Source organism: Berghia stephanieae, chromosome 7 (assembly GCF_034508935.2).
Source record: "Berghia stephanieae isolate SIO BIC M18660-M18661 chromosome 7, UCSD_Bste_1.3, whole genome shotgun sequence".
Taxonomy (NCBI): Eukaryota; Metazoa; Mollusca; class Gastropoda; order Nudibranchia; family Aeolidiidae; genus Berghia; species Berghia stephanieae.
In genome coordinates, this window is record NC_088366.1 from 14,552,504 (window position 1) to 14,580,003 (window position 27,500).

General features: G+C 36.8%; 2 protein-coding genes across 2 annotated transcripts in view; one reads left to right on the forward strand and one right to left on the reverse strand.

The window, feature by feature from the left end:
• LOC144976464 (uncharacterized) overlaps positions 1 to 16,878 on the reverse strand; it is a 32,355-nt gene extending 15,477 nt beyond the window's left edge. Inside the window, 2 exon segments of the mRNA XM_078920755.1 lie at positions 927 to 2,419; positions 16,444 to 16,878. Coding sequence (XP_078776881.1) covers positions 927 to 2,246 — 1,320 coding nt within the window. The 5' untranslated portion in view covers positions 2,247 to 2,419; positions 16,444 to 16,878.
• A 7,219-nt stretch (positions 16,879 to 24,097) lies between these two features.
• The window catches only part of LOC144976755 (uncharacterized), a 23,301-nt gene continuing 19,898 nt past the window's right edge, over positions 24,098 to 27,500 (forward strand). Inside the window, exons 1-3 of the mRNA XM_078921151.1 lie at positions 24,098 to 24,232; positions 26,182 to 26,364; positions 26,928 to 27,086. Of these exons, the coding sequence (XP_078777277.1) occupies positions 26,237 to 26,364; positions 26,928 to 27,086 (287 nt within the window). The 5' untranslated portion in view covers positions 24,098 to 24,232; positions 26,182 to 26,236. The remainder of the gene's footprint in view (positions 24,233 to 26,181; positions 26,365 to 26,927; positions 27,087 to 27,500) is intronic.

Sequence of the window (27,500 nt, forward strand, 5' to 3'; positions counted from 1 at the left end):
ACACTCGTCTTTGTCACATGTCTTCACATCATCATCATCATCAACCTCAACACCTTCGTCTTTGTCATCATGGTCTTCACCATCATCATCATCTTCATCATCATCATCATCATCATCACATCATCATCATAATCATCATCAACGTCATTATCATCATCATCGTCATCATCATCATTATGATCAAAATAATTTTCATAAACATCATCATCATCATCATCATCATCATCATCATCATCATCATCATCATCATCATCATCTACCTTATCACCTTTGTCTTTGTTATAACGATTTTCATCAGTTCAATAATATTGATATTATAGTACCAGTAAAAATAATCATAATGGTAATAATAATAATAATAATAATAATAATAATAATAATAATAATAATAATAATAATAATAATAATAATAATAATAATAATAATAATAATAATAATAATAATAATAATAGAAATAACAAAAATAATAATAATAACAATAACAGCAACAACAATAATGATAATAATACAGCTTTTGTAGAGCTTTACTCCGAATATAAGAGCTCTAAAAGAAGGAAAATAATTGAAAAAATTAAATGAAAAACATTTACGCACATCCCAATTCATTCACAGAAAGACCTCGTGACAGATACGCATGACATTTTTATATCATCATTATCCTAATAAGAATCATCGTCGTCGTCGTCATCATCATCTTCATCATCATCAGCTTCACCATTACATATTTTCACATCTCAAATAAGTTTATTACTCTCTTCGTGTGAAGACAAGGTTCTGAACCCCATGCCTTAAAAATAAGGCTACCCCCGGGAGTCAGATCAATTGGCTTCATGCTCCGGACTGTGGTACAAAAGAAGAATTTGCTGTGAAAATAGGAATCCTGTCATTTTTGCAGGATTCACCCATAACAGTATGCTTGGACCTACGAGAAAATGACACCCTACTGTTCCGTGATAATTTTCATCCTTACTGAGGAAATGCTCAGGATCAAATTTATCAGGGTTTGGGAATGTTTTGGGATCCAAGTTTATAGATGCGAGGTTTGCAAAAACTAATGTGTTTTGTGGTAGGTGATACCCTTGGAATTCTATGTCTTTATTCATGACATGAGGAACTCCAGCAGGAGCGGCAGGCCGAAGTCGCAATACTTCTAAAATAGTGGCTTCTGAATATGGTAGCTTTTCTTTGTCCGCCAAAGACGGTAATTTCCCTTTGCCCAAGACTTGGTCAATCTCTTGCTGGCATTTTTTCTGGATATCCGGATATTTTGCCATGTAGAGCATTGTCCATGCTAAACTGTTGGCGGTTGTGTCTGATCCCGCGGTGAATAAATCAACAATGACACGAGCCATACATCTATCATCGTATGTTTCATTTTTTCCTTGTTCTCGTTTCATCTTGATGAACACATCGACAAAATCCCGAAGGTTATCCTGGTCGTATGTTGACTCGTTGTTTGCGGCAAGGGTCTTCATGTATTCAGATGTAAGCAACAACGTACGAATGAAATTCTCCACTATCTGTTTGAAGTGAGGGACATGTCGAAGGTACGGGAAGAAATTGACCGGTGTGAATACGGGATTGTTCTTCAATGAATCGTCTAGAACTCTCAGAAGTTCCTTAAATTTTTCGTCTTCATATTCAAATCTTGAACCGAAAATCACTTGGCAAATAACATTTGAAGTGGCGAGATTGAACAAAGGTTTCGTGTAAAATGGTTGGTTGTTCTTTTGACCGAATGCGTCAAGAAGAACTCGAATTTCTTCCTGAATTTTCTCTTCCAAGCTGTGTTTTCCCACGCCAAAATCTCTCATTGTTGTCAGGGCTGTACGTCTCAGTGTTTTCCAGCTGTGACCGTTATTTGTGACAATACCTGCCCCCAGCTTTGTGTTTATGTACTTAATTATATAAAAAATCTTTTCAGGTCGATCGCTGAAGACGTCAGATTTTTTAACAAACGCTTCAATGAGCATGTTGTAGTCGCTGATGACGACTGCGTAGGTAGATGCAAGCTTTAAGCTAAACAACTTGCCGTATTTTCTGGCAAGCGTTTGGAAAATATGGTAATCTCCCTGCTCGGGTTTCCTTTGAAATTCCAGAAAACTGCCAATGACAGGAAGCGGAAATGGCCCGGGTGGCATGTTCATTGACCTTGGCATGGACTTGAAGTAGAAAGTCAACAGGAGAACGAAGACAAAGACCAAAACAGTGGTAGGGGTGATCAGATTGATGAGTAATCCAAGCATTTTGTATGGCTTTGACTTTAAAGCGTTCCAATAAAGTCTTTTTTGTTTTTGAAGTATAAAAAATGTTCGGATTTTTTATGTTGTGTGATGATTCTTCTTATTAAAAATTCGATGTTGCCTCCTTTACTTTAGACTTTATTCGGCTGTAGATTACTGGTCTCAATAGATTGGTCCTGTAGTGAGAAAAAAAAAAGAAAGAAATATCGAATTCAAAATTGTGAATCAGCAATGAGTAAGAATAGTTTTTAGCATTTGTGGCCAATCGTCTCCAAACGGTATTATGTTGTACTAGAAATTGAAGTTTTTTCCTTAATAAAACCTGTCCACAAATACGAAAACTTTTGACTTCTAGTCCAGAACATCATGTTCATCTCTTAGTCATTAAAACTTACTGAAAATGACGGTTGATTCCAGACTAACTATTTAAAGAATTTTGGGGTGTTATTTAATCAGTGTGAGTGTAAATTGATGATTTTTTAAATTAACTATAGCGACTACAATTTGTGTCTCCTAAATGTTACGAACTTTGATATTTTAGAAGGGAAGACTGGAGTCAACTTTACAAATTTTGAGTTCAAAATTAAAAGAATGCCCTCATTGATAAGGGTGAGTTTTATTTCTTTAACTTCAAAACACATTAATTTCCTAAATCTGTCCATCCTGACAATAAACACCATTTTCCTCATCTGGTACATCCTGAAATATTACCAGATTGTGATAATTGTCCACCTATAGTTCGATCATTACTAGATCAAATGATGTCAGATTGTCACTTTTGTCCAATTAAAGTTTGATCATTACTAGAGCACATGTCAGATTTTCACGATTGTCCAATTATAGTTTGATCATTATTGGAGCCAATATCAGATTATCATTATCATGATTTTCTACTAAAGTTTGATCATTACTAGACCAAGTGTTAGATTGTCACGATTGTCCACTTATAGTTTGATCATTACTAGATCAAATGTTAGATCATTTTTCCCGGCTGTGGGAGTACAATATAAAACTAATGAAAGTAATGATGATGAGGAGACTGAGATGATTATGATGATGATATAGAAACAGGGATAAACTCCGGCTCTATGGGCCTCATGGTTCTCAATGACTACTTTTTTCCTAGTATTATTCCTGAGGACAAGGTTATATTATCTTGTTTCTGTGAAACAACCTGAAATTATTTCATTTGGGAATTTTAACAGTAAAGTCCAGATCACCATTTTTTAAAAAAACATGAGCTTTTATATAATGCAATGTCCACTTAACGTGCTCATAGTGCTTTACAATGAGTCCCTGGCCAACAGCAACACTTAACATGTAGAACGAGACATGACATCGGCTAGTCGATATTACACGTTTTTCGGACTGAGACAAAGCTGTTAACGGCCAAGTACTCATTTTAAACCTGATAACGGTGAGAGAATGTGAGTAAAGTGCAATTTCCATGCACTGAGCGAGCGAGGCTCGTACTCAGAACCTTCCGTTCTGAAAGCGAGTGTCATGCCACAAGACCTCATAGTCATAGCCGTACAAATTGTCAAAATATGACATATGAGAAACACCCAACATTCCTGATTTTATTTATCTTAGGGGAGATGTAGGTGTTCTTATACGATATAAATGCATCTAGTGATATGACACTCCCCTTCGGATCGGACGGTCATGGTTCGAGTCCCGCTCTGAGTGGCGCATAGTTGAGTCCTTGGAAAAGGCTCTTTTCTCAAATTCTCTCACCGTATTCAAAAGTAAAATGAGTACCTGGCCGTTAACAACTTTGTCACTGTTGGAAAAACAGGCGCCATGCCTCGTCCTACATGATAAGTGTTGCTGTTGGCTACAGACCCATAGTAAATCGCTTTTAGTGAATATTGCGCTATATTAAAGCTCAAAAAGCTCTAACCGTAATCGGGGACTTGTTGACCTCGACCAGACACCTCGTAAAATTGATGTCTCGCTCTCGGGTCAATATAACTTCCTATATCAGTCAAGCATCGTATTATCAAACACGCCTTCGAGGTTAATGATCAATTCTTTCTTCCACTGACTAAACACTTATAATATACTTTCGTCCTGGCAAGAAAAATGTTCTAAAGCAAACAACAATTGATAAAAATTACCCTCACTAGCTTGTCAATCAAAACAGGTCTCATCGAGTCACTCATGTTTGAAACTTTTGGTAAGTCAAAAGTTCCTTTAAATTGACATTTGAAGTAAAAGTTTTTAGGCCAAAGCTTTTTAATGCTGCAGAACAGCTAATTAGAGTTGCATTACTGATAGGCAGCACTATGTAAACTGCTGTGGTCTGAAGGGGGGAAAAACGTATTTAATAATTTGGACAGAAAAATCGTCCTTCAATATCGATGAAATGAAATGACCCACAGCTTGCCAAAAACTCTCAAACCTGGGACTTATGACCCACATCTTTCCAAAAACTCTCAAATCCGGGACTTACCATCCACATCTTGCCAAAAACTCTCAAACCTGGGACTTATGACCCACATCTTGCCAAAAACTTTCAAACCTGGGACTTATGACCCTCATTTTGCCAAAAAATTAAAAACCTATCCCAAGAGAGGGTCATTTTTTACTCGATCGATGATTGAAGGGCGAATTTTCTGGCCAAATCTGAAATACGTGTTTTTTTTTTTAGAGTATGACAGTAAGGTCATAAGGTCATTGAACCCTCTCTACTCTATATTAAAGGTAACGTTGGAATGACCCCACATTCGAGCTCATCGTTTAGTGTGCTGAATGTCGAAGTTGGGTGACCCTACCCACCCCCACCCCCTTCCTTTAAAAAAAATATAACTTCTTGTTGTTTATATCTTTAGATTGGCTAGTGGCACGTTTAGTAGATATTGTGCTATATAACAGCTAAATCTGGTTTTGTTTTGTTTGTGTTTTTGTTTTTCGTTTATGAAACGAGTGCTCTCCCAATGAACTATCGGGACCTTAAAAGGAAAGAGGAAAGTAGTCGCAATCTTTTTGCCACAATCATCTGTAGTTTTCATTAAAATTAACTAAAATTTATTCATGGACAATCTCATTTTACTAGAAATCTATAGGCCCTTTTTACTCGTGTATGATTTATTATCATTGGGAGTCCCAATCACACTCGATCATAAACAAAGGGACCGATATCCTTGATACAGTTGAATTTCCTGTTTGTTCTTGTCCCCTCCGGCTCCTGACGGAACGACTTCTAAATTAATACTACTTACTTCTCACCATTAAAGTGATCATCACAATTTTCTTAACCTAACCGAATACACTATTGTTATTCCTTTCACTGACCAACTGTCCAAATAATGAAATATCCTGCACATTAATTGGAATGAATAATTGAGATGATAACCAAACGCATAACTGGTTAACATTGTTATAATTGAACATATTTTGCGTTAATGTGTGAGTAGTTCCACTATAAAAATGATCCCATAACATTTTGGGTTACCAGACCTGCATCTAAGTGCACGTCAATTATGACCACTTGTGGCGTAGTTACACATATATTATGTAATGGCTGATGATCACACAGTGTTGTTTTTGATAGATAGTAATATTATCCTTTGCGTTGTGTTGTAGATGTTAATAATGACGAAAGAGTTCTCAAGGGCCGATGATGATAACTGAATGTACAACATCAAAACATTCAAATAAGAGTCCAGATTCCAAGTTTCATGTCTTACAGTTTTATTTGTTGTGATAAATTCAAAATCCAAATCGTGATTAATTCCAAATCCAAATCAAATAGCATGGTCATAATTCAATCAGTTTCATAAATTCCAAATCCGTAAAATCAGTCCAAATGTAAAGTCATTTTGCCTAAGTAACCATTTTTCAATATACGTGGAATATTTTTAAGTCCGTAAAAGAAAATAAGTGATGGTGAGCACAAAAAATTTAAAGTGTGCAGCTCATAACGAAGTAGAATCCAGAATCAAAAGGTAAAATAGAATCAGAAACACTCTGTTTTATATCCCATTGTAAACTGTACCACAATTCCTTTAACCAAAGGTAATTTTTTACGCCCAAATAATCAAAGGTACGCCCAAATAACAAATACGGTTCGCCCGAATTTATCGTACGCCCAAATAATACTGTACGTCTAAATAATAAATACCAACAATAATTTAATGCTTTTATCCCCAAATACCAAGTAAAACCAATCAAAGAAAGTAATTTTCTAGTACTCAATATAATGACCAAATTTAACTGATATACAAACATTGTGAACACCATTAAACCCACTTGCTGTAAGCTAACTATCTTCCATACGCCCCTTTCTTAGAATTTCAATTTTTTTTAAAATCAGTAAGAGATTAAATGTATATGCAACATCTCATTAGAATTAGATATAAAATGTAAGAAATAGTTTATCAAAGTGACAATACTTATATCAATTAAATATTTTTAAAAGTTTAAATTTCAAATTACCCAACACCAAAGATGATTTAGAACATTTAAATTACCCAACACCAAAGATCAATTAAAACATTTAAATTACCCAACACCAAAGATCAATTAAAACATTTAAATTACCCAACACCAAAGTTGACTACAACATTTATATATAATATATCGATTATAGTTTTTAAAGTATTACAACACGGATGATAAGATGTCTATTAATTGAAAGTTTCAAAAAAAAAATCTTTTCACCTGAAATTCCATCTTCATAGCAATAAAAGTGTTTAATTCTCATCATATTCCATCACATATAAATATTCTTGCTTGAGAAAGAATGGTTCAAATTCCATATGCGATATACTCACGTTGTCTTATTCAATCTCAATTTCAACTCTACACGACATGGGTGATAATCTCAGCTTCCATGTATGTTTAGTCATTTACTGTCATATCACAACCAATACCTTGTATTTCCTTACAGTGTATGATTCCATTTAAACAATATTATTACATCGATTCCGACTTATAATATGAGGTACAATAATATATTATAGACATCTAAATCCATATACGATTATAATTTAATCAGTAATGAAAGAATATTTTGATATAACTCATAAATATTGATTACAATTACAACAGTTATAAGCAAATCGATAGGAGAAAAATATGATAATGAAAATATTCGCAAAAACTATATACACTCTGCTCAATAAAAAAGCCAATGTCTCGCGCCTTTCCTCTGGGCTTATAATAATATTTATATAACTCATTGTGACGTAATCTCACACCTCATAATAATATAGTATTGATAAAATTGTGTGCTTTAACCACATGCCACGTATTTTTAAACATTCACCGCCTTCTGCATCATTTCATAATGTTAAACCATGCGCTTTAATCAAACGCAAAATAAAACATTCCCGAACGCATCATTCCTGCGTCTCGTAATTTAAACTGGTGCCGCGCTGAGGACCGGTCCCACGGTTCCTTAGCTGGACAGGTCCCAAGGTGAAGAACCGTTGGCGGTCCTCACTCTCATCTTTCTATTTGAACGGTCCCAGCGATTCTAGTTTCTTTACTGCCTTTTCTCGGTTCTTTTGCCTAGGTCGTTCGCCTCTCTTCTACCAATCACCACCCATCCCACTTATTTAATCGCACCAACCCCCTCTTGTGTGTGTGGTGGGGTAAGAGGGGCCGCGAGACGCCTTGGACGATTCCATTTCTCGGGGTAAATTTCTTAATTTACTACACATTAACGATCGCAATGACAAGGATCTATTTTGACGACATCACCCCTCTTCTCTAATGGGTTATTCTTTGAAATGAATGTGAATACTATAAGATGAGTGTTTGTGTGTATGTGTGTGTTCGTGTGTGTGTGTTTCGAACCTAGCTGGTCCGATTTTTTCTTTTGGCTATCTGTTGTCACCACTCCTTTCTATCGCATTGTTGTCATTTGATGATACAATAATATTCTTATTTCGTTTGGTGTTTTAACTAATCAAATGATACAAGTTTCACATACTATAGCGTTCTTCAAAAATAACAATTATAAAGTCTGTATTGTTAAAAAGCACCATTAGATTATTTGGGGGGCCCGATAGCTCAGTTGATAGAGCACTCTCTTTACACGCAAGGGGCCAGAGATTGATCCCGGGTGCAGTCGAGCTTTTTTTCTTCTGATCCCCCTGTCTACTCAGCAGTGAATGGGTAGCTGGGTTTGTTAGATCTGGCGAAAAGTACTTTGGTATAGACAGCGTCCTATCCAAAGGTAGAAATATTTTTTTTTTCAATTTAAAAAAATAAAAAACGTGAGCTTTTATATAGAGCAATATCCACTAAATGTGCTCGGAGTGCTTTACAAAGGGTCCCCGACTAATAGCAACACGTAACATGTAGAACGAGACATGACGACTGTTAGGCGATGTTACAATTTTTTCCGACAGAGACAACACTGTTGACGACCTGGTACTCATTTTACACCTGAGTACGGTGATAGGATGTGAGTAAAGAGTCTTTCAAGGACTAAACTAGGCGCCGAGCGATCTCGAACCCAGGACCTTCCGATCCGAAAGCGAGTGTCGTACCACAAGGCCACATAGCCACACGAAAAGAGAAAAAAGGAATGGAGACAACAACAACCCCCTCCCCACCAAAAATTAAAAAAAAAAAAAATCAAAACAAACTCTTCCCATACTTTTGGTCCAGCATGTCACAGACACAAAATATTAACAATCCCTTTTCCTTTCACTCCCTAACATTGACCCAACCCGCTCCATCAATCTTCGCAGACACACACACACACACACACACACATACACACATGCTTAATGGATAATGTTATAGCACTATTTTCATGTTTTGAGGCAACACGCCTTCTCCGCTCTCAGTTACACTTAGCGGTTCTACAGCATCTACCGCAGGCACGGTCCCATCGTTTGACGGTCCTAACGACGCCTTGTGATTTGCCATTCTGTACAAAACACTGTTTATTTTCTTTAAAATTTATAATGTAGAAAAGAAATTTGAATAATAAAACTGTTGGTTGTATCGTAACGAATGTGACGATTTTCGTAACGAATGTGACACCTGTCTGGGGATAATGAAAAATCGTTATCCCCAGACACCTGTCTGGGGATAACCAAAATTCGTTATCCCCAGACATATATTTGAAACTCCGCTCCTTTAAACAGTTATCCACATTCCAGAATATGGAATGTTTCCAAATGCACATAGAAATAAGGAAAGTTAATAAAAAATCTATAAAAAACATAAAATTAACCAACATTAAATCAGTTGTTACTACATATATACACAATATGCGTCGACTTCGAAGTGGGTGTCATGGCCGAATGGTTTAGTCGTCTGCCCTGAAAGTTTTACCAGAATCGACGTTGCGGGTTCAAATCCTGGTTCCGCCACTATTTTTTTTTTTTACATTCCGTCTTCTTTTTACAGAACGATGCAAGGGATAAATGTCCCATCCATCCTCCCCCACCTCTTTTTTTAAAAACTCTCTCTCTCTCTCTCTCTCTCTCTCTCTCTCTCTCTCTCTCTCTCTCTCTCTCTCTTAGTTCCTTTCTATTTTCTAGCAAATTGTCATATTTGTCCCCACTCCGATCTCAAAAAGTGACTAAAAAGGATAACTAATTTAAAAGCAAACAAACAGAAATATTCAGAGAGCGACCAAATGGTCAGATAGAGGAGAAAAAAAACAAACAAACAATATTTTAAACAAAATAAAAACAATTTCAAGAAATTCATGTTCAGAAACGGAACAAAAGGTCAAACAAAAAGGAGAAAAGAATAGACTCGCACAAAAAAAAGGTGTGTGTGTGGGGGAAGGATGGATGGGACATTTATCCCTTGCAACGTTCTGTAAAAAGAAGACGGAATTAAAAGAAAAAAAAAGTGGCGGAACCAGGATTCGAACCCACAACGTCGATTCTGGTAAAACTTCCAGGGCAGACGACTAAACCATTCAGCTATGACACACACTTCGAAGTCGACGCATATTGTGTATATGTAGTAACAACTGATTTAATGTTGGTTAATTTTATGTTTTTATAGATATTTTATTAACTTTCCTTATTTCTATGAGCATTTGGAAACATTCCATATTCTGGAATGTGGATAATTGTTTAAAAGAGCGAAGTTGCAAATATGTGTCTGGGGATAACGAAATTTTGTTATCCCCAGACAGGTGTCTGGGGTTAATGAAAGCCCAGCCTTTTCGTTATCCCCAGACACCTGTCTGGGGATAACCAATTTTCGTTATCCCCAGACAGGTGTCTGGGGATAATGACAGCCAAGCAAGTTCGGGCCTTTCCTACAACCACCACCACAACCACATCATCAATACCACAACAACCACCACCACCACATCATCATCACTACCACTACAACCACCACCATCACACCATCATCACTACCACTACAACCACGACCACCACCACATCATCATCACTACCACTACAACCACCACCACCACCACATCATCACTACCACTACAACCACCACCACCACCACCACATCATCACTACCACTACAACCACCACAACATCATCATCATCACTACCACTACTACAACCACCGCCACATCATCATCATCACTACCATTCCTACTACAACCACCATCACCACCACATTATCATCACTACGACTACTCCAACAAGCACCACCACCACCTCATCATTAGCACTACCACTACTTCTACAACCACAACCACCACCACATCATCATCACTACCTTTCCTACTACAACCACCATCACCACCACATCACCATCACTACGACTACTTTAACAACCACCACCACCACATCATCATCACGACCAATAATAATAGTAGTAGTAGTAGTAGTGGTAGTAGTGGTAGTAGTAGTAGTAGTAGTAGTAGTAGTAGTAGTAGTAGTAGTAGTAGTAGTAGTAGTAGTAATAGCAGCAGCAGTAGCAGTAGTAGTTACTACTACTACTACTACTACTACTACTACTACTACTACTACTACTACTACTAGTAGTAGTAGTAGTAGTAGTAGTAGTAGTAGTAGTAGTAGCAATAGTAGTAGTAGTAGTAGTAATAGTAGTAGTAGTAGTAGTAGTAGTAGTAGTAGTAGTAGCAGCAGCAGTAGTAGCAATAGTAGCAGCAGCAGCAGCAGCAGTAGTAGTAGTAGTAGTAGTAGTAGTAGTAGTAGTAGTAGTAGTAGTAGTAGTAGTAGTAGTAGTAGTAGTAGTAGTAGTAGTAGTAGAAATCTAGAAAGGAGATGATGAATGGAGTCGTGATAATTTTATAGTGACAAAAAATTGATAACAGGAAAAAAAATGTTGGAGAGAGAGGGGGGTAGGAAAGATATTACGTTTGGGAGATAATAAAAGATTGGGGAAGGGACAAATGATGATGACAAAATAATGATAATGATATGTGACGATGATGATGAAGATTGCATTATATATTACCTTAAATGCGGTGATAAATAAATAAATAATCCCAAATAATCCGATAAGGAAATGATAAACTAAATTCCGGAATGTCACCAATGATTAGCACACTTCCACTTAACACCTCCCTTAATTAAATATATATCAGCAAATTGAACGAAACGAGAGAAAAAAAGCGTAGTGACCAACCTAGGTTGAAACAAAGAATGACGAATTAAATTCCGGAATGTCAACAATGATAAGCACACTTTCACTTAATTAAATATAATATATAACATATAAGTATTAAAATCCGGAAAGTCAACAATGATAAGCACAATTTCATTTAATTAAATATATAAAATTTAATCCAGCAAATTGAACGAAGCGAGAGAAAACAAAGCGGTTGTGTCCAATGCCAGTTGAAACAAAGACTGACGAAAATTTGATTGCTGACTACACACTACACACGGTACCTGTGTAACGAATGCATTAGCCTTAACCGTACTGGTCAATAGATAGTAACAACAAGATATGAAGTAAGTAGAAAAGTGCCAGAAGACAATAGAGAATAAAAAATTTTCGCGGCGGTGGTGGGGTTTGAACCTGCGACCTTATTGGTACGACAACTCCGCCTGGCAGGTGAGAGCGTGGCTCTACCGTGTGAGCTATCCACGAACACAAAATTATTCGTATCAAACCCAAGTCATTTCTAGATCCCTCTCTCACCCACTTCTGAGACCGCCGATTCATTCGCCCACCACCATCGCGAAGTTATTTTGACCAGCAGTTACGCTTAATAGCCAATATTCTCAACACAAACATATAACATAGAAACGATTGAGACATTGAGTATGCTCCGGTGTATGGGGTGAATTTTTAATTCAGAAAAGCGAGTGGAGCAGGCACTTATGTTGGTAACAACAAGATATGAAGTAAGTAGAAAAGTGCCAGAAGACAATAGAGATTAAAAAATAGATAGTATGCGCTTGGCTAAGAGGCTCATAACATTTCCATCCGGAAGTATAACGGACCAACACACAAAACTGTGTGTACCCATGAACGTTTATAGTCCGGTTAATACAGTTCAGTGAGCATTACTCATAAACGCGGATGGCAAAACACAATTACAAAGACCCGTGTGACGTCATCTTCGAACTATCTATAAATTCAACTAAATCTTTTTCATTCCTAGAATTTGAGTCAAAACAAATTCCCTCATTTGCTGAGAGTCAGATTTCATCCTTGACACATTCAGAAATATAAATTACACATTCTGGATACTCTCTCTTAAACCCAATAAACGTCATATTCAATGCATACAGTTGTAATACCAACAGACGCGGCTGGTCACTAATGTAGTATTATTATCATTAATAAGACGGAGTAATATTTTTACCGGATTTTTTCTTCCACGTTTCTATGTCTGATGTTATTTCATAACTTAACTTATGAATAGCTATGAACGTCCTCCCTTAAAACATGTAATCATTCGCCGTATGTAAATAAAGGGGGCTGTTCGTCAGGAGGTGTATACGTGGATGACATGAATGTATAATAATATACGCTAGACATTAAAGCATTTAACTCTCTACTTACAGGCCATTTTCCAAATTTTCTACAAAACTTCCCACCCACCCAGCACAAAAATAGATTTTTCCTACTCAAACAGAAAAGCAAGAAGGACATTCTATACATAATATTATTGTCCAGCAAAATGAGATCTCCAAACAGTATCGAGTTTTTATAGCTATAATAAACATATTTTCTTTAAATATTTTGATGTACAAAGGAAGTCAGGAAGAGAATATTGTTAGCTGTATCGTGACGAATGTGACGATTTTCCTATGGTTCGTAAGGAGAGGGTTGAAGGAATGACAAACTGCATTTCTAAGTGGCCAAAAAACCTCAACCTGTTTTGCTCGGTATTAACTTTCTTTTCAAGTCAGTTTTTAGGACCAGACATGAACTGCAGAGCTCTAATATACTAGGGTGTTCCAAAAAACAAAGTAACTGCTGTTGGACTATATAATTTAGCATCGCCAATCTAAAAACTAATTTAAAACGAAATAAAACAGTAATATAAGCTGTTTTAGAATTTTTATTCCGGTCTGATATAAAGGATACAAGTCGTAGTAAGTAGTCCTTCAGAGCCATAAGGCCCATGCTGCCAGAGTATATCCCGGTTCTGTAGCATGAAACGGACAATAGAAATTACTTGCCACCCTTTAAACAGGACGCTAGTCTATCGCAAAGTACTTTCCGCCAGATCTAACAGACCCAACTACCCAATCACTGTTGGGTGGACTGGGGGGGGGGGGGGGGTCAGAAAAAAAACTCGACTGCACCCAGGATCGACCTCGGTCCCTTTTCTTGTGAAGCGAGTGTTCTACCAACTGAGCTATCGGTCCCCCCCCCCCCCCCAGTCGTAGTAAGATACCCTCAAATCACTTTATTTTATTTATTTATATTTTTGGGACATCGATGACCGACACAATCTTCGTTATTGTTAGTTATGGCGCATTGTTCCCTCAATGATCCACCAGCTTATAACCCGTCATAGACCTGGTGAAATTGCTTTGCAATAGAGTAGTGTCCTATCTAAGGGGTAGAATGTTATCGCTATCTTTCGTGTAGAGCAGCGAAAATCAACCGGCTCCATGGGCTTTATCGCTCTGAAGGACTACAACTGTTTGCCGAGAGAGGTGCAGTTGTTCAATTTGAGGTTATGGTAACATGTGCATGTTTTACCTCTCTCACACAAAAAATGGATTTCTCTTAATCAAATAGAAAATCAACAAGTACATCCTATACATGATATTGTTCAGCAAAATGTGCTCTACATCACAATATCAAGTTTTTATAGACATTTGTGATGTACAAAAGAAAACAGAATGATAAAACTGTTGGTTGCATCGTAACAAATGTGACGATTTTCCTTGAGTTGGTAAGGAGAGAGTTAAGATAATACCATCTTTTCAATCTTTCAATGTGTTAAAATCAGTAACATCACAATTTTCGAAAATTTCTTATCCTCCCTGTTACTGGTATAGATATTGTTTGATATTATTAAAACCAGCAACAGCACAGTTCAGTTAAGAAATGTTATATTCTTTAAATAATACTAGCGATTTTTACAGCAAATTTGTCTACGGGGGCTTGTGTCGTCTACCTAGCCTCTACCTTTATCAGCGGAGGTTTTTTTTTTTTTTGTTGTTTTTAATGGTTTTCAATGCAGGAATTGTGCAACTATCATGGTGCTGTCCTCTCTCCCCTTGTGTGTTTAACCGACCACCCACAACCAAACACCGCCAAAAAGCCTTTATGTTTATTAGCTAGAAAACATTTAATTTCATAGTATACCGATCTATCAACCAGTTAGCTGCCGCACTCTGGAAAAAACTCGTATTTAAAAAAAAATTGGCCAGAAATCTCATCGTTCAAATATTGATCGATTTTAATTACCCTCACCTTGGCAAAACCTCTCAAACCCGGGACTTCGCGAGGTCCTAGGTTTGATGGTTTTTGCCAAACTGAAGTTCATTTAATTTAAACCGATATCGATATTTAAAGGACGAGTTTTCTGGCTATTTAAAAAAAAATAAATTACGAATTTTTCTACAGTGCGCGATAGTTATCAGGTTATATGGCCCAAATGTTTTAGAAATTCTTAAACCCTCATGAATTCTTTGAGGCATTGAGTTGGAAACGTTTTGACGAGTTGATGGGTCTAAGATTTTAATGTCTTGACAAGGTTAGGGTCTTTTAAATCGAACAATTTTTTAATTTATAAGTTTTCTGGCTAAAATGTGAAGAGGCGTTTTGTCAGTTTCAGCAGAGCAGTTGTCCAAGTTGCAGGTAAAAAGGTCAAAGAACCCCTTATGTAATTTGCAAGATGTGGTGTGTTAGTATCAAGGACTTCGGCCCACGCACAGCCGAAACCGCAGATAGGCTGACACCGGCCTATCAGCGTATTGGCTGAGTTGCGTCACGGCCATGGCCGACTATAATTACGTCATGGTCACGGCCTAACAAACACTACTGCCAATACTGCCAACCTGTTACCCACCCCAAAGTCTGACTCTGGCAAACTGAGTAAAACTGAAACATGTTGTGTTCTATGTACGAAACATCTCTCTAAACAAATCATTGTTTTATTATTGAACACTCTAAACCTATTAAAAGTAAAAGAGAATAGTTCAAGATTAATAATAATAATAATAATACGTCCGTAAAAAGGTAAATGAATGTACGTAGAACGGATGCACATCATGAGGAATAACATGTGAAATACTTTACAAGGTTGGAGAGACAGATAGATAGATAGAAAGAAAGAAAGAGAGAGAGAGAGAGAGAGAGAGAGAGAGAGAGAGAGAGAGAGAGAGAGAGAGAGAGAGAGAGAGAGAGAGAGAGGAGGTGCATAGAAGAGGGCAGAGATAACGAAAAGAATATTAATGAATGTAAATCGAACACAATACACCATGCCATGTGAAATAATCTACAACGGAATGGGGGGAGAGAGAGAGAGAGAGAGAGAGAGAGAGAGAGAGAGAGAGAGAGAGAGAGAGAGAGAGAGAGAGAGAGAGAGAGAGAGAGATGAAGCGTTCATCACATTAAAAGATCACAAGCCTGACTTCAAAAATAATCCAAAATGTAGACTAATAAATCCATACAAATCTGAAATTGGAAAAATCTGCAAAAAGATATAAGACAAAAATAAATAAAAACGTCAAAGAAGCAACTAAATTCAACCAGAGGAAAAACACCGATGAAGTCATTGGATGGTTTAAAAATATCAAAAACAAAGAAAATTGGACCTTCATCTCTTTCGACATTTGCGATTTTTACCCCTACATCACCCCAGACTTACTAAACAAAGAATTGGAATTCGCAGCAAAAGTATACACCAACATCACAGAAGAGGAAAAACACATCATCAAACACACCAAGCACAACACACTATACTAGGTCAACACGCCGTGGACAAAGCGCCAAACGATTTCGACGTAACAATGTGTTCGTTCGACGGTGCTGAAACATGCGAACTGGTCGGACTCTACATCCTGTCACAACTGCAACATACACACACATACATCGACCTCTATAGAGATGACGGACTCGCTATAGTCAACAAACGACCAAGAGCGAACGAAAAGATCAACAACAACAAAAACAAATCTGTAAAATATTCCAGAACAACAATTTGAAAAGCACGATAGAAGCAAAACAAAAAAAAAAAAAAAAAACAAACAAACAAAACAGTTGACTTCCTCGACATCACATTCGACATAAAATCCAATTCATTCCAACCGTGGCGTACTAAAAGAGCATGGCGTACTAAAAGAGTCAAGGCCGTGTCGCACGCGTCTCGAGCCGAGTAGGTTAAGGCCATTGACTTGCGCTGTGTAGTGTGTAGATAGTGTGTTAGTCTAGTGTTAGTGAGAATTACTAAAGACCGATATGCAATGGGCAGTGATGTAAGACGCGAGTAGTAATTATTTATCTCATTAAACGTGTCGGAGGGATGATTTACTAATAAATAGTCTATATTATATTCTAATTAAAAATCATGACGTGATGGCAAGTTAAGCTTTGTATAGAAATAACCGTACCCAAAACTTTATTTGAGATGGACTCAAAATACAACAACAACGAGAGAGAGAGAGAGAGAGAGAGAGAGAGAGAGAGAGAGAGAGAGAGAGAGAGAGAGAGAGAGAGAGAGAGAGAGAGAGACCTTTGGGGGATTTTGTTTCTTTTTTACAGTAGTGGACAGTTTGATAGTCAACACTGAACTTTGATGAGTAACAACGAACAAAGTTTTGTGGAAAAGAAGCACCTCAATGTGATGGTGGTGGTAGTAGTAGTAGTAGTAGTAGTAGTAGTAGTAGTAGTAGTAGTAGTAGTAGTAGTAGTAGTAGTAGTAGTAGTAGTAGTAGCAGTAGTAGTAGTAGTAGTAGTAGAAGTAGTGTTAAATAGGAGATGATGAAGATAGTCGTGATAATTTTATAGTGAGCAAAAAAATTGATAACGGGGAAAAAAATTTGGAGAGGGAAGGAGGTAGGTCATAGAATGAAGAAGATAATATGTTTGGGAGATAATAAAAGATTGGGGAAGGGACAAATGATGATGGTGATGACAATGATGATAATGATATGTGATGTCAATGATGATGATGAAGATTGCATTATCTTACCTTAAATGCGGTGCTAAACAAGCAACAGTGGCGATGTTATAGTTGGTTACATTGATGTTGATGATAATTTGGCTACATTTCTTGTTGTTTTAATCTTATTCTCTGATGGAAATGCTAGGCAGTGTCTCTTAAAATATATTGGCTAATCTCATTCGGGGTTGCTTCTTGGGAACGAAGTTGAGGTTGAACGTGTCCGGAAATTCTTGCCAAACTTTGATAAGCCTATTCCTGCACATGTTCTCGGTAGTTTTTGTAAAAAAATGTAAGCAAGATTCACAAAATCATAAAACGGAGGAGATGGATATTTAAGACCACCCCTGTCTAAACCTTCGAGATAAACTCTTACATCTTGCTCATAATCACATGACTGCCCTCTCAATTCCTCGTGTTTCATTGCGATGTAACCACCTATGCATAAAAGAGTAAGTTTCTCGTCGTGGCTCACAGAACATTTTAAATCATAAATTTCATCCAAGAGCGTTGATTCATTGTCAGTTAAGGGCTAATCACAAAGTTCACATCCCAGTAATAGGCACTGTAACACAATGACTGTATAATGAAATGATATTAGATAAATATGGTATAATGAGATTAACAAGAAATTTAAAGTATGACCTTTATTTTGAGACTTACTGTAAACCTGATTGCATTGATTCTGAAAAATTTGTCACTTTAATAGTCAAAGCTCCTTCTCGTTTTATCTGATACTTCCTGATTGTCTTAAACAGAATTTTTAAATTATGCCATATTAATATTAAATTATGTCATCAAAATTTCAATACTCTACGATTTTATTTTACACTTTTAGATAGGTAAACGAAACCCTGTGATGGACACAATAGCCAGGGTGAATCTATGAAAATGTATTACATATAAATGGTCAAATGGTTATATATTTTGTTATATTTACTTAATTATTTATTTGTTTATCGTTTCAATTCGGAAAAGTACGCCCTTGTACTATTCACTAAATATTTAATAATTTAATCAATACATTTTTTAAAAACTTCTAAAATGTGCATCACTTATGGAGCTGGTATTCCTCATAAATAAACATTACCTCTGTACGTTAATGAAGCTTTGGCATAAAACTTCATCTGCAATTATAATGCAAGCACTGCTCCTTTCTTCTTTAGAATTAAAAAAAAAGACGAAAAAAGTTTGACATCATCAATATTCTTTGCTGATCTCGTTACTCTTTGAAGTGTTGTTATTGAAGGAAGTTGAAGTACCTCTCTCAATTGAGAATACAGATGTCTTGAAACGGCATACCATGAAAATGCTTTGCATAAATCATCCATTGCATATATCCTTTTGTTTTTTGGAAGTTTCATCAGATATATTTGTCTCTCAATAAATTTGAATTTGTCATCCTGGGTGTCAATTGATGAGCAGATGAAATTAACTAGCTCCTGGAATTGTGACCAGCATTTGATTTCTTTACAAATAGCAGGGTGACACCTGCGTATGCTTCATAAATAATTCCCTTTATGTTTCCGTGTTTGTCTACACCCAAGGAATTAAAATGAATTGAAAAAGCATAAATAGGCCCATCTCTTGATTCACTAAGGAAAGAAAAGTTATCGTCTTTTCCCCAAATTAAAGTACCTGGGTAATTTTCTAATTTTTTTTTCTGCAAATCGTCAGGAAATGTGGAGGATTTTAATATGTCTCTCATACTAAATTCTTTCAATTGTTGATCCTCATCGGGAACCCGAGATGCAGCGGTTGATTTTGTTGTTGTTCTATCTTATGATTGAAGGACACCAGCCCACGATGATGGTGCGTCAGGGAAATATGTGGGAGGGTCAGCTGGTACCATAAATTTTCCTGCTTTCTTCATTTTTGAATCAGGAAAATGTTTAGCGCACCTTCCCATATATTTGGTAACTTGATCAACAGATAATTGGTCAGGCATGGCTTGAACCCATTTCAACTTCTCATTAAGATCAAGAGGACAACTGTACACTGGAATTTTGTCTGTCGAACTAGCATAGCCCGACTTGCAGCCATACGTGCTGCATTTCTTTCCCATGATGATGGAATTCTAAGTCAAGTAGTGATTTAGAAAAATAAATAAATAGTCCGATAAAGAAATAGTAAACTAGATTCCGGAATGTCAACAATGATAATCACATTTCCACTTAATTAAAAACATAAAATTCAAAAATCCAGCAAATTGAATGAAGTGAGAGAAAACAAAGCAGTTGTGACCAGTGAAGTCGAAACAAAGAATGAAAATTTGATTGCTGAATACACACATTACTACACACGGTACCTAATTACGTATTCAATAACCCCTCTCTGTGTTACGAATACAACGAAACAAAGACAGACGAAAATTATGTGATTGCTGACTACACACGGTACCTAATCACGCATTCAATTTCCCCGCTTTGTGTAACGAATACAATAGCCTTAACCCCTACGGTCATCATCCTCGTGCCTCGGCCAGTATTATAGTGGTGCTATGGTCAGGGTATAGGCCACAGACAAACAGTTTCCATCCTTCTCTATCTTGAGCCAACTTTTTTAAAAATCTCAATCCAGGTCTTACCACTTCTCTGTATATCAGCTTCTTTAATTCTTCTCCATGTTCCTCGTGGCCTTCCCCTTGATCTTCTGCCCTGAGGATTCCAGTCCAATACTTTCTTTGTTATAGTTGAGTCATTCTTTCTAAGCGTGTGTCCAATCCACCTCCATCGTCTTCTTCCTATTTCCTCTCCCACTGGTTTCCGCTGTGTTCTTTTCCATACTTCTTCATTTTGTATTCTATCCATCCATTTTATTCTGAGTAGCTTACGCATGCACCTGTTTACGAAAATATGTACCCTCCTTATACATGCCTGTGATGCGTTCCAAGTTTCACATCCATACTGTAGGACAGACTTCACATTACTCAACAAGTATATAACTTTAGATTTTATATAGCACGCACTACTTAAAGCGCTTCACAATAGGTGCCTAGCCAGCAGCAATACTTAATATGTAGGACAAGATATGACGTCAGGTGATATTACAATTTTTTTTCCGACAGAGACAGGTCCGTTACAACCAGGTAGGCCTACTCATTTTACACCTGAGTACGGTGAGAGGATATGAATGTTTGTTTTTAAGGGTTTTACGGCGATTGCAACACATTAATCATTTCAGCGCCAGTAAAAGGAAGAAAATGGGATAGTACAAAGTACTAGAATTTCAAATTAAGCACCAAAGAAAAGCTAAGACAAAGGATAATTGGTTCAAATAGAGAACAGATTATGTAGATCCCAAGAGCACACTATCTGTGAACTTAGTTTGAGATCACCTTAACTCAATCAACCCTAACACCTACTATCTCCGTAGTTTACCCAGGTTACTTTTACCCTTATGCCTATTTATTGCGTTTTTATAAGGCGTAGTATCAAAGCTAATGTTTTATAGTTTTTGCATGTTAATGGTAGATGAATAAAACTATATATGTAGAATTTTCAATACATTTTTTTCCAATTTTGAAAAGTAGCAAAAAGCCTAGGATTGAGTGAAAGACACGAGAACAACTCCACTCTAAGAGGTTCACACTCAATGCTTACAAATCATGTATGATATGTAAACAAAAAATAATGCAGCGATTAACAAGAAAAAAAATATCAACTCCTAAAACTCTAACTATACATTTGACTGCTTCCCTCCAACTAGATTTGTACTTTGTACAAAACCAAGTAGTCTCATTCCAAGACAAAGACAGAGAGCATGTTGGAAACAGATACAGGGGATGATACACAGTAAGTCCCCCTGTCTACAATGGGAGTAAAGAACCCACCCATGAGAGGTTTGTACAAACCAGTAGTCTCATTCCAAGACAAAGACAGAAAGCATGTTGGAAAACAGATACAGGGGGATGGAATACACAGTAAGTGCCTCCCTGTCAACAATGGGAGGTAAAGAACCCCACCCAGTGAGAGTGTATGAGTTAGGAGCCTTTTCCAATGACTCAACTATGCGCCGCTCAGAGCGGGACTCGAACCCAGGACCTTCCAATCCGAACGCCAGTGTCATACCACAAGCCCACATCGCCGCACACATTATAACTATTTACGTGGATATTAACCGCGAGAAGCTTTGAGTTGTAAGAAGTAATGTAAAAAGATGGAGAGAGCAGCTTCCAAAAACAAAACAAAACATTCAGTGTTTGTTCTTGTTTGAAATTGTTGTTATATTCCTTTTTTTGTACGCTACATGACAACCAACTCACTACGCAAATTTTCCACACTTATGAAGCGTCTAGAAGCGTAGCCATCGTAAAGTTATAGATAGTATGCAGATGACGTCACTCAGGCCTTTGTTATGGTTTTTGCCATCCGCGTTTGTGAGTTGTTCTCACTAAACTGTATTAACCAGACTATAAAAGTTCATGGTTACACAGAGTTTGTGTGTTGGTCCGTTATACTTCCGGATGGCAATGTTGTGAACTCCTTGGCCAAGCGCATTCTATCTATAGATAGTATGCAGATGACGTCACTCAGGCCTTTGTTATGGTTTTTGCCATCCGCGTTTGTGAGTTGTTCTCACTAAACTGTATTAACCAGACTATAAAAGTTCATGGTTACACAGAGTTTGTGTGTTGGTCCGTTATACTTCCGGATGGCAATGTTGTGAACTCCTTGGCCAAGCGCATTCTATCTATAGCCTGACACTGACCAAAAAATGACGTCAAAATGTCAGTCTTTTGCCACAAAAGAAAACAAATCGTGAGTTGTATTCAATAGTTCAACCAATTAAATAACTTGTTTCCTTGAGCTCTATTAACAACAACTCACTAGACGCTACACAAACCTAAAAAAATGACGTCAAACTGCCAGTCCTGGAGGGTTCTAGTGTCAGGCTATAGATAGTATGCGCTTGGCTAAGAAGCTCATAACATTGCCATCCGGAAGTATAACGGACCAACACACAAAACTGTGTGTATCCATGAACGTTTATAGTCAGGTTATTCTTTTTTGCCATCCCGTTTATGAGTAATGCTCACTGAACTGTATTAACCAGACTATCACCCCTTACAGAACTCAGAAAACTTTTCTCCCAGCTCATAGGAACGGCGTCTCCACCCAGAGGAATCTTGTTCTGCCTAGTCGACCTCCAAATTAATATGTCCCCTTTCAACGCGAGGAAGTCATCGGTAATAGCAATAGGTTTCAACAGTCGTGACGTCACTTCTCTCGTAATGACACACAATAACTTAGTAACTGTTTTGAACTATCGGAACAATGGCGGACGCCCTTATGAAATACTTCTCCGACGATCATAGCAGTGTATCCAGACAGAAAAAAAAAAATAACCTTACAACTCTGAACTGGTCGCCGGCTACAGGTCAAATTATGAAAGAAAAAATATAAAAGCTGGGAGCAGGCAGTGACATTCTGAACAGATAAAGAACTGAACAAGAGAGTAAGAAAGGTGCCAGACAAAGCAAGAAAGAAAAAGACAAGAAAAAAAAACCATTCCAAAAAATCAGTCGACCTCGACTGGGGATCGAACCTCAAACCTTCTGATTACCGGTCATACGTGCTACCATTACACCACAGAGGCACCCGATCGTTGGGACATTCTGATTACCGGTCTTGTATTTTTCTTTCTTGCTTTGTCAGGCACCTTTCATACACACTTGCTCAGTTCTTTTATCTTACACCGGTGCCTGCCCCTTAATTTCTTAATTTGAGAAAATTCTGAAAAGGAGTACATAAAACAGTGCCAAACAAAGCAGAGAGAAAAAATACAATAAAAATCATCCAACAACAACAACAACAACAACAACAACAACAACAACAACAACAACAACAACAACAACAACAACAACTCAGTCTTCATCGGATCGAGATGATTTTTTTTCAGAAGAAAAAAAATGTGTTGCGTATCTATCTCTACTATCTATCTATATCTATCTACTATCTATCTATCTATCTATATTATCTATCTATCTATCTATCTATCTATCTATCTATCTATCTATCTATCTATCTATCATCTATCTATCTATCTATCTATCTATCTATCTATCTATCTAATATCTATCTATCTATCTATCTATCTATCTTATCTATCTCTATCTATCTATCTATCTATCTATCTATCTATCTATATCTATCTATCTATCTATCTATATCTATCTATCTATCTACCCTATCTATCTATCTATCTATCTATCTATCTATCTATCTATTATCTATCTATCTATTATCTATCTATCTATCTATCTATCTATCTACTATCTATCTATCTATCTATCTATCTATCTTATCTATCTATCTATCTATCTATCTATTTATCTATCTATCTATCTATCTTGATACTCCGACTTTACTTTTAAAAGAATGTGAATTATGCATAGAATCGCTGATTTTGTCTGTACTAAAGAGCACCATTTAAAAATGGTCAAAATATATTTCCAACGTGAAAGAACTGCATATTTACAAGGCTCGAAATAATGGTGAGATATTTAGTTCACGTTCATTTACTTGTATTTATTATAAATGATCTGTGCAGCCTTTAGTTCTGTTTAAAAAAAAAATACCAAGCCGTTTATTTGGCGGAAGTTCTCAAATTTTTAGGAATTACTATCTTCTTTGAGTCAAAATCAAAAGTCAAGACCAAGTCCAAGAGATTAGATATCTACTAGACACGTCTAGATGTATTTCGGAGATTTCCTCATTTTACATAAATTATTCTTGAGGTCAGCTCAGAAAAATGTTTCATCTCCGCCCACAATATTGCACTGAATATTAACCTGAAGCAGACGAGCCGAGGGGAGGCCTTCCGAAAGCTCCTACATCCCCAGTATTCTTTTTAAAAAATAATGTTCTAGTAGAGGGTTTGTGAGAGGGAAATCTTTTTTTTTTAATGTCTCCCCTTCCCCCCCTTCCCAAACCCCCTACTAGAACATTATTTTAAAAAAAGAATACTGGAGATGTAGGAGCTTTCGGAAGGCCTCCCGAGCCGAGAAAGGAAGGTTTACTTTCCACACTAATACTATACTATCTAACTATAAATGCTTAGACAGCCGACAAAAGAACAGGGACAAGAAAGCCTCTCTCTCTCTCTCTCTCTCTCTCTCTCTCTCTCTCTCTCTCTCTCTCTCTCTCTCTCTCTCTCTCTCTCTCTCTCTCTCTCTCTCTCTCTCTCTCCGTACATTGAGCAAGATAGCGAAAAAAGCAATGCAAATTAGATACCATTTTAAAAGTTTTGAAGGTAATACAAGACAGATGAATTATAAGATCTACTTAACTGTTGATAATCAAAACCGAGATAACGAGTGAATGAATGAATAAACAAATAAATAATACTCGAATAATAAAATTGGTAGATTAGTGTATATATGTATGTAGACACACACACACACACACACACACACACACACACACATAAACACTTGTATATATATATATATATATAATATATATATATATATATATATATATATATATATAATGTAAATTTTCACTCACATTTTTTTGGCCGAGACGACTCGTTTCTATATATATATATATATATATATATATATATATATATATATATATATATATATAATATATATATATATATATATATATATATTATTATGTGTGTGTGTGTGTGTGTGGTCTAGTGGTATGACACTCGCTTTCGGGTCGGAAGGTCCTGGGTTCGAGTCTCTCTCGGCGCATAGTTGCGCCCTTGGAAAAGGCTCTTTACTCACTTTCTCTCACCGTACTCAGAAATGGATACTAGGCCGTTAACAGCGTTGTCTCTGTCCGAAAAATGTGTAGTATCGCCTAACAGGCGTCATGTCCCTTCCTACATGTTAAGTGTTGCTGTTGGCCAGGGGCCCCTTGTAAAGCGCTTTGAGCCCGTTTAGTGGATATTGCGCTATAGAAATGCTCTATTTTTAAAACAATTTTATATAAACTATATAATGTGGCATTGCGTTAGGATGCATTAATTGAATCTTAGGATCAAACACTTTTAGTACAGTAAAATAAATGACTCACTTGATGAGAGTGAGTTCTTTTTCCTAAAAAAATCCTCAGTGTTCAAGATTTAGATTTAATGTTCAATTTTCTTCACCGAGTTCGTCCCGAATAATACCATATTATTGATTTGCAGCTTTGCACCGCGATATAATATTTGTTATAAGCCCAAAAGGAAGCGGGTTTGAGTCCCTGCCTCGCTGTGTGGCCTCGAGCAAGTCACCTTGCCCTAGACCACTGAAGCTGACGCGTGGGTTATTTTCCGGTCTTCCAATGAGATTAACCCTAAAGAAATATCTCCCCTTAAGTATATAAATGAAGGGGATTTTATTATTTTTTTTATTATCTATATTGACTCGGTGGTTTTCATATGTAATAAGATCTTATTTTCTTTTATACTAAATCACACCATCCAAATTTTATTTTGTAACAGGCCCCAATCGAACATTGTTAAAACCAGGCGCTTCTCTGTTTCCTTTGTTTCAACCATGACAAAAGCAGGGTGTCAGCTGAACAACACAAGTGTTATTCCATTCACCGATCTCATCCCAACAATTATCTCACACACAGATATTCATCGTACATGTCTTCCAGTTGTCAATCTCACTGCCAATCAGTAAGATATATCATATCATATTCTATCATATCACGTTATATCGTATCATAGCGTGTTATATCATATCATATCACATCATATATCATATCATAACACTTCATATCGTATCATGCCATATAATATCATATCACATCATATCACATCACATCATGTTATATCATACCATATCATATTATCGTATCATATTATATCACAATATCACATCATATCCTATCACATGATACCATCACCACCGCCATCATCATCATCATCATCATCATCATCATCATCATCATCATCATCATCATCATCCTCATCATCAACAACACCACCACCATCACCATTATCATCGTCATCATTATCTTCATCATCTTCATCACCATCAACATCATCATTAACACCACCACGACCACCACCACTACCACCACCATTATCACTCCATCAACACCATCACCATCGCCACCACCACCACCACAATCATCATCATCACCATCATCATCATCATCATCATCATCATCATCATCATCATCATCATCATCACCGTCTTCATAACACCACCATCATCCTCCCAATTCCCCATCCAGACTAATGTCGCTGTACTTTGTCACTGTTGTTGAGAGCCGCTACAATGCAACCTTCACATGTGTCCGGAATTACCGTCACGCCAGCGGGGACATGGTACGCCATTGCATCAATGGCGGGTGGACTGGCATTATACCCAAATGTGAGGTCTACCCTTACATGTAAGTTGTAATAGCAGACAATTTCGTAGTTATAGGAATTTTAGGGCCAGTGAGTCTCTAGTTTGCTATGTTTAGGCCCCATTTACAAGGCCACAGGATAATCTAAAATTCAATAAAATTGTTGTAAAAGTAAACATGGTCACTGATTATGCATAGCAATGAAATGTGATTTAATCTTTCAAGGGATAAAGTGGTTAATCATAAGATATAGTAATGTGACAATTGTCATTTATGTTTATCTCATGAAAACTACGCTTTTTTTCATATTACAGATTTGTCGGTCTGTCGTAGAGAATAGCGTGACACAGTAATATAAAATAAATAAATAAAAAGATAAATAAATAAATAAATAGCATTCCATCCACGAGGATGATATGCTTATTATATTAAAATGCTCGACTTTTCCTACAGGTT